Source organism: Polypterus senegalus, chromosome 8 (genome assembly GCF_016835505.1).
Source record: "Polypterus senegalus isolate Bchr_013 chromosome 8, ASM1683550v1, whole genome shotgun sequence".
NCBI lineage: Eukaryota > Metazoa > Chordata > Cladistia > Polypteriformes > Polypteridae > Polypterus > Polypterus senegalus.
In genome coordinates, this window is record NC_053161.1 from 106091419 (window position 1) to 106107210 (window position 15792).

Sequence of the window (15792 nt, forward strand, 5' to 3'; positions counted from 1 at the left end):
TGATGAGGGCCCATTTGTAATATTCTGAAATTTCCTTTTTTCATTTTTTGCTATCCTAAACTTTTAGTTTATACCTCTGGCAGTTTACTGCTCACCTTTTCACCATCTTGTGTCATTCACTGCATCTCAGCTGTTTAAATTTAAAGAAAAACTGACATGTTCTAAAACTTTGGAGCAATATTGTATATGGATTTTATCCATATTCAATCCACGCAGTTTGGCCTCCCTTTACACTTAATGAAGCAGCACCAAATGAATCAAAATCTATTGATAGTAATAGCAGGTCACTGGCGCTTGATCATTTCCCATGTCATTACTTGATAGTGCCCTTCTTACACAGGATCGTCATGTATTGGAACATAAAATGGTTCATAGTTTATTGAATCAATAAGTTACATGATTTTACCCATATTTTCATACTCATTGTTTTATATATTAACTAGCTTTTGAAAGTGCAGAGAATTGCATAAAAACAATTAATATCAAGCCAGTCAAGAAAGAGCTAGTTTCATTTTACGCTAATGTTGTAGGGGGGCAAGTACTGTGCACTGAGTGAGAGTGCATGTCAGCACCATCCTTGCTGTTTTGTCTTGGTAGAGTAATATATTACTCTATTTTCCTCTTTTGTATTATTAATATGTAGCCTTTGTCAGAATGCCTCAAATCTCAAAGACTTACCACTATTTTTAAGGTATTATAGTATATATCTTCTCCCCTCCTTCCTTTCTACATTTATAACCTCAGGCAATTAGGTATAGTAAAAGACGAGCAGGAGTTAAGTTACAATTTAAACAATGTATTATTGATAATATTCATAAATAATAACAATATGCAAAGTACATTTGAATATTGGCAACCATACAATCTGATAAATGTTGATGTATAGTTTCATGCGGCACATAGACTTGTTAGTTACTTAAAATTTCTCTAGTTAAGGGATCATTTTGTGGTCAGCTTTCTTCAGAACAGGCTGCATGCCTGTCTCAATATGGCTACCGAGCTGTGCTCTTCATTAATTAATTAATTAATTTTTTTTTCAATTAGTCACGATTATTTCATGCCGGACTATTTTGATGCCTGATACCAGTGGTTGCACATCGTGTTCTGTGCTCCAGTGCATGTCTTACCTCATCTGTTCACATCTGTCCACCTGTGAATGTCACCCTGATGTCTCTGTATTAACGCGATTAAAATTAATAATAATCAAATTAAAATAACCAGTGTAACATATGAATTTGAAAATAATCAGATGTTTTATATTAGTATGACCATCACAATAAAAAATAAATACATTAAACAATACTAACTAAAGTGCACAGTCTTAGTCTTTAAACAAAAAAAGTACATTTAACTTAACCAAAAATGGCCACTGGTGTGTCTTAAAGTCCAAAAGTTTAAATAAAGCTTCAAATCAAATAAAATAAAACAATAATGTACAGTTTATAAAAGATTCAGTTCATATATTCCTGATTGCAGTGCAGGAACATGAGCATTTCAATATGCTCTGGTATGAGACTGCCTCTCGTCTCTGAGACCATGTTCCCAGCTGCTGAGAAGAGACACTCGTAGGAATTGGAGGTAGCAGGAATACACAAGAATGATTTTCCAGACAGAGAAAGATGTTTTAAATATCACACTCTGAAGGAACAGTGCTCTAGTTTATCACAATATGCACTATATTATGCCAAAATAAAAAAATAATGGACTAAAATATGTAACAAGCTAATTATGGATATACTCCAAAGTACAAATTACCTAACGTTAGTTAGAGATGGTTTACTATTCATATGAACTCAAATATTATACAAAAAAGAAGAAAAAAAACTAGGATGGCTAAGCTACGCCTATTTGCTCGTTTACTATAGCTCTAAACACGTTAGCAAACATAACTGAAGTTATATTCACTTAACCATTAAACCGCCAGAACTGGCTAGAGGCGGTTTCCAGGACATTTGGACATATGAGGTGACACACATTCTGCGACTTACATTCATTGAACTCCGCAACTGGCTAAAGTTGTTTCTCAGTGCAATTTTCAAGCATGCCAGAGCCAAGTATATTCGGCGATGTATATTCATTGAATGCTGCAATTAGCTGTAGTCGTGTCTCAGTGCAATTTGTCAGCATGCAGGGGCCGAGTATATTCAGCAACATACATTCATTGAACACCAAAACTAGCTATAGACGCTTCACAGAGCAATTTGCCAGCACACCGGAGCTGATCAGTCAGTGCCATTCATTCGTTGAGCAGCCAGCTCATGACCACTGCTGGCCCCGGCAGAACTGCAGCACCACTGTCTCTGAGATTCAGCTGCTGCACTAGACAAGCCTGCAATCATCAGCGTTTACCTCTGTGTGTTTGCGTGCAGCTTATTCAAGCACAGTTGGCTCCGTGATTTGCTGAATTTCATCAATGGCTTTAGTTGCACCTTGTACATATCAAAATAGAGTGTTGCAGTAGTTTTTTTTTTTTGTTTTTTGAGTTTTTACAGTTAATTTGCAGTGTGTAAAATGATCAGTGTTGCAGTAATTGTGATGCTCTTTGCATGAAAAAAAAATGCGTGTTCCATTAAAATTTCACATTTTCTTTGTGAATTGTGACGTTTACCTAAAAAGTGCAGCTAAAAAGTATTTGGCATCCAGGGGTGCATTAACCCCCAAGTATGTGTCGGTTTAAGGGTTAACTATCATTGTCGAAACCTTGATATACACATTATAGTATAAACATCAACTTTAACACGTGACACTAACTTTACTCGCTAAAACTTATTTCTCAAGCGACGGTGGCATCACAGCTCCAGGATGCTTGCGTTTCAGATGCTTATGCATTGTGGTTGTGCTGCCGTGAAAAGAAAGCTCCACTCTGCATAATCTGCATTCAACTTTTTTTTCTTTTTCAGTGAAGTGCTCCCACACTTTTTAGAAAGTTTCTGTCTCAATTTTTTTTTTCATCTCCTTCCCCCTCCTCTATCCAACTAACCATTGCAACCACGTTTATTTTCCTCTACATTCTTCTTCTCTTCAGACATTATTTTTTGGTAGGACTGTGCAGTCTTGACAAACAATAACAAACGATACTGCCCCCAGACGTTCATGTAGTGCACGGGTGTCGAACTCCAAGCCTGGAGGGCTGCAGCGGCTACAGATTTTCATTCTAACCCTTTTCTTAATCAGTGACCTGTTTTCACTGCTAATTTACAGTTTAATAGCCCTGTTAGAAGGATTCAGTCCTCTGAATTGATTTGTTTCCTCATTAAAATGCAGCCAAACAGAAATGAGACATGAAATGAGCCAACAGATGACCAGCTAAACTGGGGCTTCAAACTCCAACCAGTTTCTTAATGAGAAGCCAATTCTTGCTGTTAAATAAACTCGGTATTTAATTCCACGGCTTGTTGTTGCTCTCGTCCTGCCACAGCTGACATTTCCAAAACTGTTGATTTTCTGTTTTTCATCATCATCGTCAAAGTGTTTTGGTGAGTTGAGAGATCAACCTTACTGAGACCTTCACCTTTCTTTATTTTCAAATACAGTGGAACCTCGGTTCACGAACGTCTCGGTACACGTACAACTCGGTTCACGGCCAAAAAGTTTGCCAAACTTTTGCCTCGGTTCATGACCACACACTCGGTATATGAACAAACCAGTTGAATCGAGGTTCCACTGTATTGTGTGATGTTGCTGCTTGTTTTGTGTCTCATTATTGTTTGGCTGCTAATTAAGGAAAATGAAACAACTTAAGGGCCTGAGTCAAGTTAATTAAAAGAAGTAATTAGCAGCAAAAACTGGTCACTAATTAAGAATATGGTTAGAATGAAAACCTGCAGCCACTGTGGCCCTTCAGGATTGGAGTTTGACAACCCTGATGTAGTGCATTGCAGTTACAAAAACCAATGTGGTTCTTTGTGACTGGAGCCTCTATTGAAGGTTCTGTTTATGACGTGTCGACAATAAAAAAATCTGCGTCAGCAATTTTTTGTAGTTGATATCGGCGATTACGTCGACTAATCGTTGCAGCCCTACTCTTCATTTTGTTGTCCTTTTCAGTTCATGGTGTGAGATGGTCTTTCATCAGTTTGGTGAGAGAGAGTGAGGTAAAGCAAGCAAATATATAGGTTTTCTGTCCAACCCCTACAGCCAATACGGCATCATGGTACTGCAAGGCTTTTGAGACAAGACAGTTCCAAACAGCCATACTTCAGACCAATGGGGGCAGAGAACATTTTCACACCTGCCACCCCCCAAAACCATGTGTAAGGGCTCATTTATACTTCACGCTCAGAACACGTACGCGCCCGCATCACGGCTGTCATGCGTTCCCAGTGTTCATTTCACGCGTCCTCTGAGCAGGTGTCAGAAATTAGCGCGACGTGTGCACGAGCTGCAGTACCAGCAAAAAGTCGGGGGGCGCAGTGTGGTAAAAGTCGGAACATGACGTCAGTGTCTCTGTTTACTATCTACATGTGACAGAAAGCCTCTATGCAGATCCTACGGGATGAATGCTTCAATGTGGTGAAGCAAAATGCCGACATACAGATGCATTCATTGTGCTTTTATATTCAAGCATTGCATATTCCTGATCTTAATGACACAATACATTTTAAAATTCTCACATACCATCTTTTGTGCCGTCTTTTTTTTTTTTTTTTGCAACTTAACAACAGCAACATAACGTATAGCGTTGTATTTGAGCCACTGAGAAAAAAATAAAGGACACGGTGAAAACGTGTATTTTGTGATTAAAGTGGAAATTTCAGCTTTAATCTCAAAATGTCCACTTTAACCTTGTAGTTTACTTTATCATTAATGCAGACCATCATAAACATCATCCCAGTTTTTAATCACTATGAGCTTCTTAGACCTGACAGCGGCAGCAAGCAGCAATAGATCGCCACACAGAACACATGACATGTATGATATTCCAACTCTCTGCACATTTAGAATCTTTAGATTTGTACTTGATATCACTTTCATGATGAAATGCATTAAAGTGTGAATGTTACATTTTACATATAATTTCACTTAAATAATGAATACTGTTAATAATTACACACATGGGGGTGTCACGGTGGTGGAGCGATAGCACTTCCTTCCAAAGATATGCAGATTTGGGTATTTGGTTCTGCTAAAATGATGCTAGTGTATGCGAGTGCTTGTATTCATCTTGCGATGAGCTGAGGCCTCGTCCTGGGATTGTTTCTCACTCATTTTCAATGCTTGCTGGAATGGACACATCCCTGGATTGATGGATTTAATCAATAAACATAATTTTCAGAAATATTGCGGTAAGGTGTCATCAGAATTTAATGAGTGTTCCAGGTAATTCACTACACTGAGAAGCCGAACATGTTTTCACCGTGATAATATCTCGCACTGCCACTTGGTGGATTCCTCCAGATTTACGTAAAGTACGCGCGCAAGTATAAACACTACAATGCTTGCATAGCAGGAGTGTCCGCTGCAGCATGCTTCGCGTCGTGTGAAGTGTAACTCCGGCCTTAAGGTAAAGGTCGGCAGTTAGGCAGCCTGGCTTTCCAGAGAAATATTAGCCAAACTAGTTTGAGGCACTTCACCAGACCCTGTTGTAAAATTACAAAGAGACCCATTCATAAAAGGGAGGAAGGGGTTCTTAAACCATCAAACCATTGCTATTATCTATAATGTAACACTAATATTACATTGCTTTGTCTAAGTTACAAAAAAAGACATACAAAATATTTATCAACTTGTATGCAAAATTTCACATCACAACACTTGCCATTATACTGCATTCACACACTGACTATATAAAAAGAAAAAGTCACATTACGCCATATAGCAGAACAGCTAGATCAAGACCCTACACACAGTGATGTCTGCTAATGCACATCCACCCATGAAACACAAGAGCTGGCAAGGTATAGGTCTGAGTGGGAGACAGAATGTTAGCTGTTGCTGGCACTGAATAAGCTTGCCATGGAGCTTTTTTGGAGGGATATCTGACCTGAAACAGCACAGTGCAGGTGCTACCCACACAGAGTGGAATCCCTTGATTCCTTAAACCTCACTAACAGTTCTGCCAAAGCAGACATGGTATGTTGTTGTTTAAATAATGGTATATTACCTACCGTTGCCTACATTATAGCCTACATTAGCCTGTACTATAATGTAACAAATGTAAATAGGCAATAGTCGGTGCAAATCGATCATGCTAATATTTCTAGCTGTTTGTGCTGAAGATTAAGATAGTTAGACTTATTTTATATTTATATTTATTTGCTTAGCAGATAATTTTATGCAAGGCAAAGTGCAAAGTTTGTCAATATAATTAATTAGCATCAGTCTAGGGTGTGTTTTGAACAAGTGTAGCAGGACAGATTAGTTGCAAAGAATAATCATCACAAGTGAATAGCAGTAAAGCTACCATAACATAAATATTATTGATTAACAATATACTAGATATCCATAGATCAAAAAACATTCATTTACAATTTGTCAAATATTCAGGTATCAGTAGGGTCTTAATCACTTCTTAAACACATTGAGGGAATCAGCAGTTTGGATGAAAGTGAGCAGCTCATTCCACCAACTAGGAGTTACATAGGAAAAGACTCTAGATTAAGATTTGATACCACACAGGGGTGGCATCATCAGACCATGTTTACTGGCAAGGGTTGGAAAGAACGAGCCTAGCATCTCAACAGTGTTTCCATACACACAGATGCTGACCTATTTGACTACTCTGTAGACGAACAACAAGGATTTGAACTTAATGTGTGTTGCTACAGGGAGCCAGTGTAGCAACATGAAGACAGGAGTGACATGTACCCATCTTGGTTGGTTGAATACAAAATGGGGTGCTGTATTGTGAACCATCTGTAGTGACTAAATGTTAGTTAGTTGCAGTAATCCAGATGTGACAGACCAAAGCCTGGATCAGGAGTTGTACTGTATACTCAGTAAGATAAGGTCTGATTGTGATGATGTTATGCAGATTCATAAATTATACATTCTCTGACCATGTAAATTATAAAATGTCTAAATAAATTACCTTATCAGATAAATACATAGAAGCTGCTGTATAAAAGTCTTTTTTTTTTTGCAAATGTGTCCTTCAGCCTAAGCAGTCTGCTATCCCATTACCCCAACTGACCATCCAATACCCCACCAAACCCCCGACACACACACACACACAACCCCCCCTGATGGAGCTCAAGTTCTCCCAGCTCAAGTCTCTTTATCATGCTTTATTATGGTGTGAGGGCCTGGAGTTGTACAGGGTAAATAATATATTGTTTTTTGGAATACATACATTTCATGTGTGTTCCATGTGTACAAAGATCTGTGTAAGTGTAGAAGGCACACTGAACGCATTTCCATGTTATACTAATAATGATGTGATGTGTATAATGTGTGAAGAGTTTAGTCCAAATATCAAATAAACGTGTGCACTTTTATTCAAGAATATAACCAAAGAAAAAAAATTAATTTACATGTTGCTGTCAATGAGTTAAAAACCCAAACTCAAATATCAATCAACAGAAAATTGATATCATTCTTGGATGATGCAGAAGTAAGAATTGCAGCCTTATAACCAAAAGGTACCGAGTTCGAGTCCGGGCACTCCATGTTTAGAGTAGTGAGCTGCTATTGTTATTACTATAATATAATAAAAACATACATTTGATTTGAATCTTTAACATCTGGTGTAAATTTCAGCTACTTGTAAAAGTTAGCTTTTTTTTATTATTCAGGTTTTATTCTGTCAGTGACATTCACGTGGTACAACGGACTTGCTTCTGCCTCTCTGAGTTGATGGTGTTTATCTCCATTCATTTCACAAAAGCAGCAATGACCACAGTTAGTGCTGTGGTTGATACCTGCTCAGAACTATTTATTGTAAAGAAGAAGCCTGTCTGCATTCTCAGCACCATGCACCATAACACGGAGTACAGGCAAGGTCGAAAAAAAAAAACATGTTCAAATGACAACTCATGTTCAAATAGTATAGTATAGAATGTGTGTGTGTGCATGCACAATAGAAGCAGAGACAGATTTGATCTCAGTCAAGTGGTTACTGGAATATAAAATAAACACTTTTGCAAAGGTACAACAAAACAAGTGTGCTTTTATTCAAGAATAAAACTGAATAACAAAATAGCATTTGTGTGTCTCCTTATATCCCTTAAGCGATATCCTTTACTGGTAGTAAAACTTTACATGGCTGTTACAAACTGAAATCAAAGGCTTCTTCTTTTTGGGCACATATAATGTTAGCATGGCTCTACCAGATCTAAACACTAGTGTGGCGAATTGCTTGCGTACTAAAATGACTTTAGCTGCAGGTGTAAGTAGAGATGTATTGCGGTGCAGCAGTCTGTTATTTAGCAAAAGCACTGTGAAGAAGCTGCGTGTTGTTACAATGGTCATCGCTGCTCTTGTGAAAAGAATGGAGATAAACGCCATTAACTCAGAGAGGGAGAGGCAAGTTCGTTGTACCACATGAACGTCACTGACAGAATAAAACTGTATATTTTAAAAGTGCAAACTTTTACAAGCAGACAAAATTTAAACCCGGTGTTATAGATTCCAATCAAATGTATGTTTTTATTATATTATAGTAATAATAATGGCAGTTCACTACTCAAAATCTTGTGGTACACTTTTCCTTTTTAATTGTTCCTTATGCTCCATCTATATCTAACAGAGTAAAAAATCTTTTTGTAAGATGAAAAAAAGTTTAGTTTGTTAGGTTTCAAAACCGTATTAAATAAATATTTACATTTCAAAAATACTATGGGGTGTATATGCCATATATCTAGTATATTCGCTTCACTTTCACTATTCTCATCCTGGCAAGGGTCACAATTGCCAGATGCTGAGCTGGACTGACGAGAATTCCCTATCTTCTGCAATTTCTCCCATCTCCTCCTGGGAATTTCTGAGATCCTCCCATGCCTTTTAACAGATATAACACCTACCATTTGTCTTGAGCCTGTCTGTAGATAATCTCTTGATACAGCCAAACTCTCCATCTCATATATTTTTTAAGCTTTAGCTGTTTTTATTGTACATATAATCTGCAGTTTTTTTGTTAACCTGAATGATTAACCTATTGTATTACCTGTCTGTAATTCTTTTTGTACATTGTAAATTATCTGCTAACCTAGATGATTTTTTTTGGGTCCAGAGATGATGAGTATGCATTTCGAAGTTTGCTTCGCTGGGAGTTCCCCAAAATCGCAGAAATATTTGCGATATTCACCAAACATGGCGAACTGCATTAAGGTCAATGGTGAAGGATTAACTAAAGTAGATTTGACTGGATTATTGTCTTTAAAGTGTCCCTTAGAGCTAGGGAAACATCTGCTAACTGTACTGGACCGATTATTAGACCAGTCTAAGCTGCGCGGCAGCAGTGCCAACCACTGCACCTTCGTGGTATCAAAGAAGAATGTATGCAGTCAGAGACGTGCAATCATAAATTTCGTCAAAACAAATGGAAATGCCAAAATAGTAGTCAAAAGTCAGAAAAAATGTGTAGGTCTTTTAAAGGCAGAATATTCAAAGTGGTGTGTAATTATGTTTTTAAGTCGCGCTGAAGGCTCTCTAAACTGTTTATGCTGATGCTTTGCACTTTTTCTTCTATCAAAAAGATAGAAACATGTTGTAAATAGTAATAAACCTTTCATTATTATCATTATTTCATAGAGTCACCACTGTTGGCGCTGGTGCATAAGGCTTCTTCAAGGTTTGTTTTCACATGTGGCTAATTATTATGCATACATAGGGCACGTCTCTTTAACTCTTTTATCTATATTGACGTGGAACTCGAAGATTGACCTGCACATTTGGCTACAAGCACAGATGACTCATCTCACAGAGTCTGTAATGCACATGATCAGCATTATATACCTGAGGGGCAGTCCCATCAATGCTGGCTGTTACAGCTCTGGAGTTCTTCACACTGGCATCATAAAGCACTATGGGGCGCTGGTATAAAAAATAATGAAATATTAATAGTAATTATTTTGACAAACAAGGATGAATATAGTAAATTCACTGCAAATAATGCTTTGGCTAAAATCACTGATCAATACTGTTGACCATTAATCGGCTCATGTAATTTTCTTTTTTTTTTCCCCCTCCCAGGTGTGACATCTAGTCAGGAGAATGACACAAATATTACAGATACACAGTGTCTTCTTAACAAGGAAGGGGCCTCAGAGTTGGTTATCGATTTAATTGTCAAAACCAAAAATGACAGGATTTTTCAGGAAAGCATTTTACTGGGCATTGCTTTGTTGAAAGGAGGAAATACTGAAATACAGGTAAATATTATACAGTCATACACCGACTCCATTTGGGACTGGCTATCTAATCGTATTTGAAATTGTCTATATGATAGTCACAAAGTATATAAGTATATTGAGTAAATTAAATTAAATATATATATATGTATATATATATATTACATATACAGTAAAAGTATATTAAAGTATATTGAGGCTTTGTGAATCTGATTGTGATTGAAGTGCAGTTTTAATTTAAGTCATTTAACAAAAACATTGTATGAGCCATTTAGAAAAGACAGCCATTTTTATACATAGCCTGCCCATTTTCAGGTCCTCAAAAGTATTTGGACAAACTAACATAATCATGAATATAATGATGATTTTCAATACTTGGTTGAAAATCTGTTGTATTCAATGACTGCCTGATGTCTGGAACCCATGGCCTTCTTTAAGTGCTTAGTTTCTACCCTGCTGATGCTTTGCCAAGCCATTACTACAACTGTCTTCAGGTGCTGCTTTCTTGTTGGAATTTCTGCCTTCAGTTTTATCTTCAGCAAGTAAAATGCATGTCCAATTGGTCTGAAGTCAGTTAATTGTCTTGGTCATTGAGGAATATTCCACTTCTTTGCCTTGAATAGCACTTGTTTTGTTATCACAGTATGTTTTGGCTCATCGTCCATCTGTACTATGAAGCATCATCCTATTAGCTTTGTAGCAGAATCTGAACAAACAGTATATCCCTGTACATTTCAGAAATCATCCCATAACTTTTGTCAGGATTCATATCATCAATAAACACTAGTGAATGACTTCCATTGCCGGTCACGCATGCCCATGCCATAACACTGCTTCCACCATTTTTCACAGATGATATGGTATGCTTCAGATCATGAGCCATTTCTTCTCTTCACTATACTCCTCTCTATCCATTGTTCTGGTACATATTGATCTTAGTTTCCATTGTCCAAAGAAAACTTCCAAAACTGGACTAGTTTTTTTTTATATTTTCTGGCAAGTTCTAATCTGTACTTACTATCCATGAGGATTACCAATGGTTTGCACCTTGTGGTAAACCCTCTGTACTTACTTTTCTTAAGTCTTCTTTTGATCGTAGTCTTTGGCAATGATGGGCCTACCACCCAGCGAGTGTTCTTGGTTTAGCTAAATTTTGTGAATTGGTTTTTCTTCATCACAGAAGGATTTTGTCAATCATCCTGCACAGTTGTCTTGCATGATTGTCCAGGCCTTCTGGTGTTACTGTTCTCACCAATAAGTTACTTCTGTTTAAGAATATAACAGAGTTGATTTGACCACTCCTGGGACCTCATGTATAAACAGTGCATACACACAAAAATGTTGCGTGAGAACATTTCCGCGTTCAAATCGCGATGTATAAAACCTAAGCTTGGCGTAAAGCTACACTCATTTCCACGGTACCTCATATTCTGGCGTCCGCAAGTTTTTCGCTCGGTTTTGCAGACTGGAGGCACCCAGCGTCAAAGCAGTGCTGCTGTTCCTGTGTGGTTATCCTTTCTTTTTCAGATCCACATCCCTGACGCAGCTTTATAAATACACTGAAATTAACTGCATATTATTTATTAGTTTAATGCATCTGATTGTAATTAACCAGTAACAATATAATGGTCCACGGAATTGTCAAACTATTTCAAATACCATAGCTGCTTTAGCGTTGTTACTCTCACTTCACCTTCTTTTTCTTCTTTCAGCTTCTCCCGTTGGGGGTTGCCACAGCAGATCACCTTTTTCCGTATTACTCTCACTGCACCACTCGGACCAGCTGATCGGAAAGAGAATTATTGGTATACAGCATCAAGCACACGCTGCCTCAGCCGTGCTTCCTATTCGAACTGCTTCTCACACGGCAAACGCTTCAAAACCTTTCCTGTACGGACCTTGCGGATCAGAAAGAGTTTCAACCCAGGAGTTCTAAACGCAATCAATCAGTCCATCAAGTGCTCCTTGTAGAACTGTTTGGACTTACAAGTACAATCACCTCACTGTAATCTTGCACTACAGTTATAATATTGCACAACCTGAGCCATGCAGCAAAATATGTTTATTATATTATACAGATAAAAATTAAATTTCATTTAAATAATCTATATTGTTAATAATTAAAGGACACGGTGTCGCTACACTAGCAAGGATCTGCCGCTCCGTCCCTGCCTCGCACTGTATGCTTCACTGGGTCTGGCGTGAAGGATAGAACAATTAAACATGTACTACAAAGATATTTCAATGTTCCTTAAAAGTTTTGAAGAATCATAATCAGCGTTATAAGCTTACAAATGGCTTAATGTCTATTACAGAGCTGATTGTGTGGCGATTGGGTATTTGGAGTAAGAAAGTGAAGGACAGGAATTGGGGGTTAGTACGTTTGAAAAAGACAGTACTGCTGCAGTAAATTATTTCATCGAAGGTCACGCACGGCACAGCAAGCATCTTGCATGAGACATGAACAATCACTGCGCCACCATGTTCCCATGTTTAATAACATGCTTTAACTCCTATCATCATGAAAATGATATCACATATACATCTGTATTTTAGTTATTCAGAGAGCTGTAATATCACGAATGTAATGGATTATGTGTCCTGTCAGAGGAAAAGAAAGCCAGTTTAAGAAGCACGTAGTGATTAACACACACAGAGCACATAGAAGATCAAATACAAAACAAAGCATTTAACGTGCTACTTTAGTTATGATGGGATTGAGAAACTAGTAAATTAATTGATTTTAAGATTAAGTTTATGATGTTCTACTTTAATGACAAAATAAACTATGTGATTAAAGTGGAAATTTCGTGATTAAAGTTGACATTTTGTGCTTTTTCCCCACTGTGTGCCTTTTTTTTTCCTCTGCAGTGTTCTCCCCAGAAATTTTTTTCAGCCGGGTGGCAGGAAAAAGTAGCCAGGTGGGGCGGGATGGGGAAATTTGGTGGTGGGGAAAATTAAATGTGTACTATTTTTATTTGTTAATTATTATTAATTACTAGCAACTTGGCGCGCGCTATGCTGTGCGTTGGATGACCACAGTTGAAGGACTCAATCGTAAGGACCTCTTATCGGGTGTCTCATTGGCACGCTTTTGCCTATTTCTTTCGCGATCTCGGCGTAATCTGTCTTCTCTCTCTGTAGGGGTTTCAGTTGCCTTTTCGTTGTGCGGCATAGCCGCATCGTTGAGATAATCTGTGTGAATGCTGAGTGTCCGTTTCTTGCGAGCGACTGTCACGCCTTTGCCTCTTTGCTTCGTGATCACGCTGTAATGTGTCCTCTCTCACAGCGGCAAGTTTAGTTGCATTTCGTTTCGGCATTGTTCCGTAAGGTCTCCTCCGTACAAGTGCACATGGGTAGCTGAAGACGGAAAGGCATAGTGGGCATAGTGAAACACACAAATTGGTGACCAGGGGAACAATCCGACTGAGACGCGGGGCTCGAAATACTCAAGTGCACATGTTATTTATAATAAATTTTTTTTTTGTTTGTTATGAACTTCCCCAAAAGAGTTAATCTCTGTAAATAGTTAATAGTATATGAACAATATAATCTGTTGTAGTATGGGCATTAATTAGCGTCACACCTCATAACCTGCATACACCACGTGTTTGGCTGTAACGCCAGAAGCGCGGTGGACGCTGCAAGGGTAGGTTGTGGTTTCTGTTTCTTTCGTGATTTTTTTATTTCTTTTTATTGATTATTTAATAGGCTGAGGGGAGAAGACGTTAATGTGACGCTCTCTCTATTTCTTTACTTTTGATTTGAAAAGATTTTCGGAAACAGGAAAAATAAAAGCAAAGGGGAAAGAATGGAGAGGGGTAAGCAGGAATTCTGAGAAGGGACAGACTGGGGATTTTCTACGGGGCGGCTATACAGCCATAAGGAACGCGGAACCGGACACGGACACCGCGCTGGGCTTTTATTATATAGATTTTCCAATTCTCAATATGACTTTTTTTTTAAGGTTTGACACTTATGCCAAAATATTTTTATTTTAAATTTAAGAAGTATCAAATTCAGGATCTGGCAACCCTAACAAAAATTTAAAAAAACAATTATTATGACAAACCAAGAGGCACAAGTATTGTCGCTGTCAGGAAGAAAAGTGAAAACAATGAAAAAAGTATAGGAAACCTAATGAAGAAAAATTAAAAAATATTCTTCAAAGCCAACTTGCATATGCAGAAGGTGTCTTCAGTTAAATATTTATTCTTCTTTTCTTCCTAGAGGCACAGTTGTCTGCAGCTTTCCCATAATCAAAATCCCCAGGATCTGGGCATTCCAAGGAGAACAGCATGAGATTATTTAGCGTGCTTTGATTCACGCGATTTCTCAAACATGTCTTGATCCTTTTAAGGGCAGAAAACCCCCTTTCACATTCAGCTGTGCTTACTGGGATCACTAGCCCAATATGAGCTAGTTTGGCAAAATTTGGAAATGGCTATGAGCTCTGATGTCATTGTCATTTTTAGTAAAATCTGTTTTGGACTGAAGTCATTGTATGATTGATTTCTGATCATTTTTGACATAACTGTCCATTCTTGGCTGCTACTTTCAAATTTTAAAATTGGAGGGCTACCACTTTGGAGTAATAATCGAAAAGAATTTCAGCATACTCACTTGAATTGTGAGTTTCTGCATTGAAAACATTTGAAAAGCTGGAAATAATTACTATGTCAGGAATCTTGCAATAGGTTCTTGATAACTGTCTCTAGGTATTTATCATATATTACAGTTTTGAATGATATTACATCACTCTGTGTATAAACAATGCAGAGATCTGACCCTTCTTCTGCCAGACAATGATGAAGGCTTTCAAAATATTTCCCTGGAGTGTTTTTCAATTCCGTGAAGGAAAATTTTGTGGGGAGCAAAATTGGCTCAATTTCTGTAATATTGACATCTTGCCTTTGCCCAACCTTAGATAGTTTGGACAACAAAGGTAATACGTCTGAAACCATTATCATAGAGGAAACAAAATTGTACGTTTTAATACATCTGCTTAATCCTTTAGCTGTTATGTCATTTCGTTCAGTGGCCTCTCTTTCCAGCACAGCTATGACACTATGACTTAGTTATAGTCTTCGCTTTGCCATCAATCATATTGCAGGTTGATACAAAACTAATTCTGACCTCTGTATATTTTTCAGTATGTTAGACTTTATTTCTAATGCTAAGACATCCAGCAGCTCTTGCATTATTCTTTCAGAGGTGTAATGTGCATTTTTACCAATATGTTCCAACAGCTTTTCAAACAACGTTGTATGTGGCAACTTATTTTTTGCCAACCGATACATGGATCTTAAAGCTCCCACAAAGTCATCTCTCTGTAAGTTACTTAACACGGATGTAGATCTTTCAATTTGACCGATTCCAGTTTGCTCTAGTACACGTTTTCCTAAATATGCAGAAGACTCAATGTGCGTTTTATTTTTTTCATGGTCCAACAAGCTTTCTTTTCGAATTCTTGTGGATGGCACGTTTACCCAAAATAACCCCT

The 15792-nt window shown here is 37.8% G+C and overlaps 1 protein-coding gene across 3 annotated transcripts in view; it reads left to right on the forward strand.

The window, feature by feature from the left end:
- The window catches only part of itpr2 (inositol 1,4,5-trisphosphate receptor, type 2), a 583413-nt gene that overhangs the window by 384251 nt on the left and 183370 nt on the right, over nt 1-15792 (forward strand). For all 3 annotated transcript variants that reach the window (XM_039761551.1, XM_039761550.1, XM_039761552.1), the window contains one exon: nt 10132-10310. In XM_039761551.1, coding sequence (XP_039617485.1) covers nt 10132-10310 — 179 coding nt within the window. The remainder of the gene's footprint in view (nt 1-10131; nt 10311-15792) is intronic.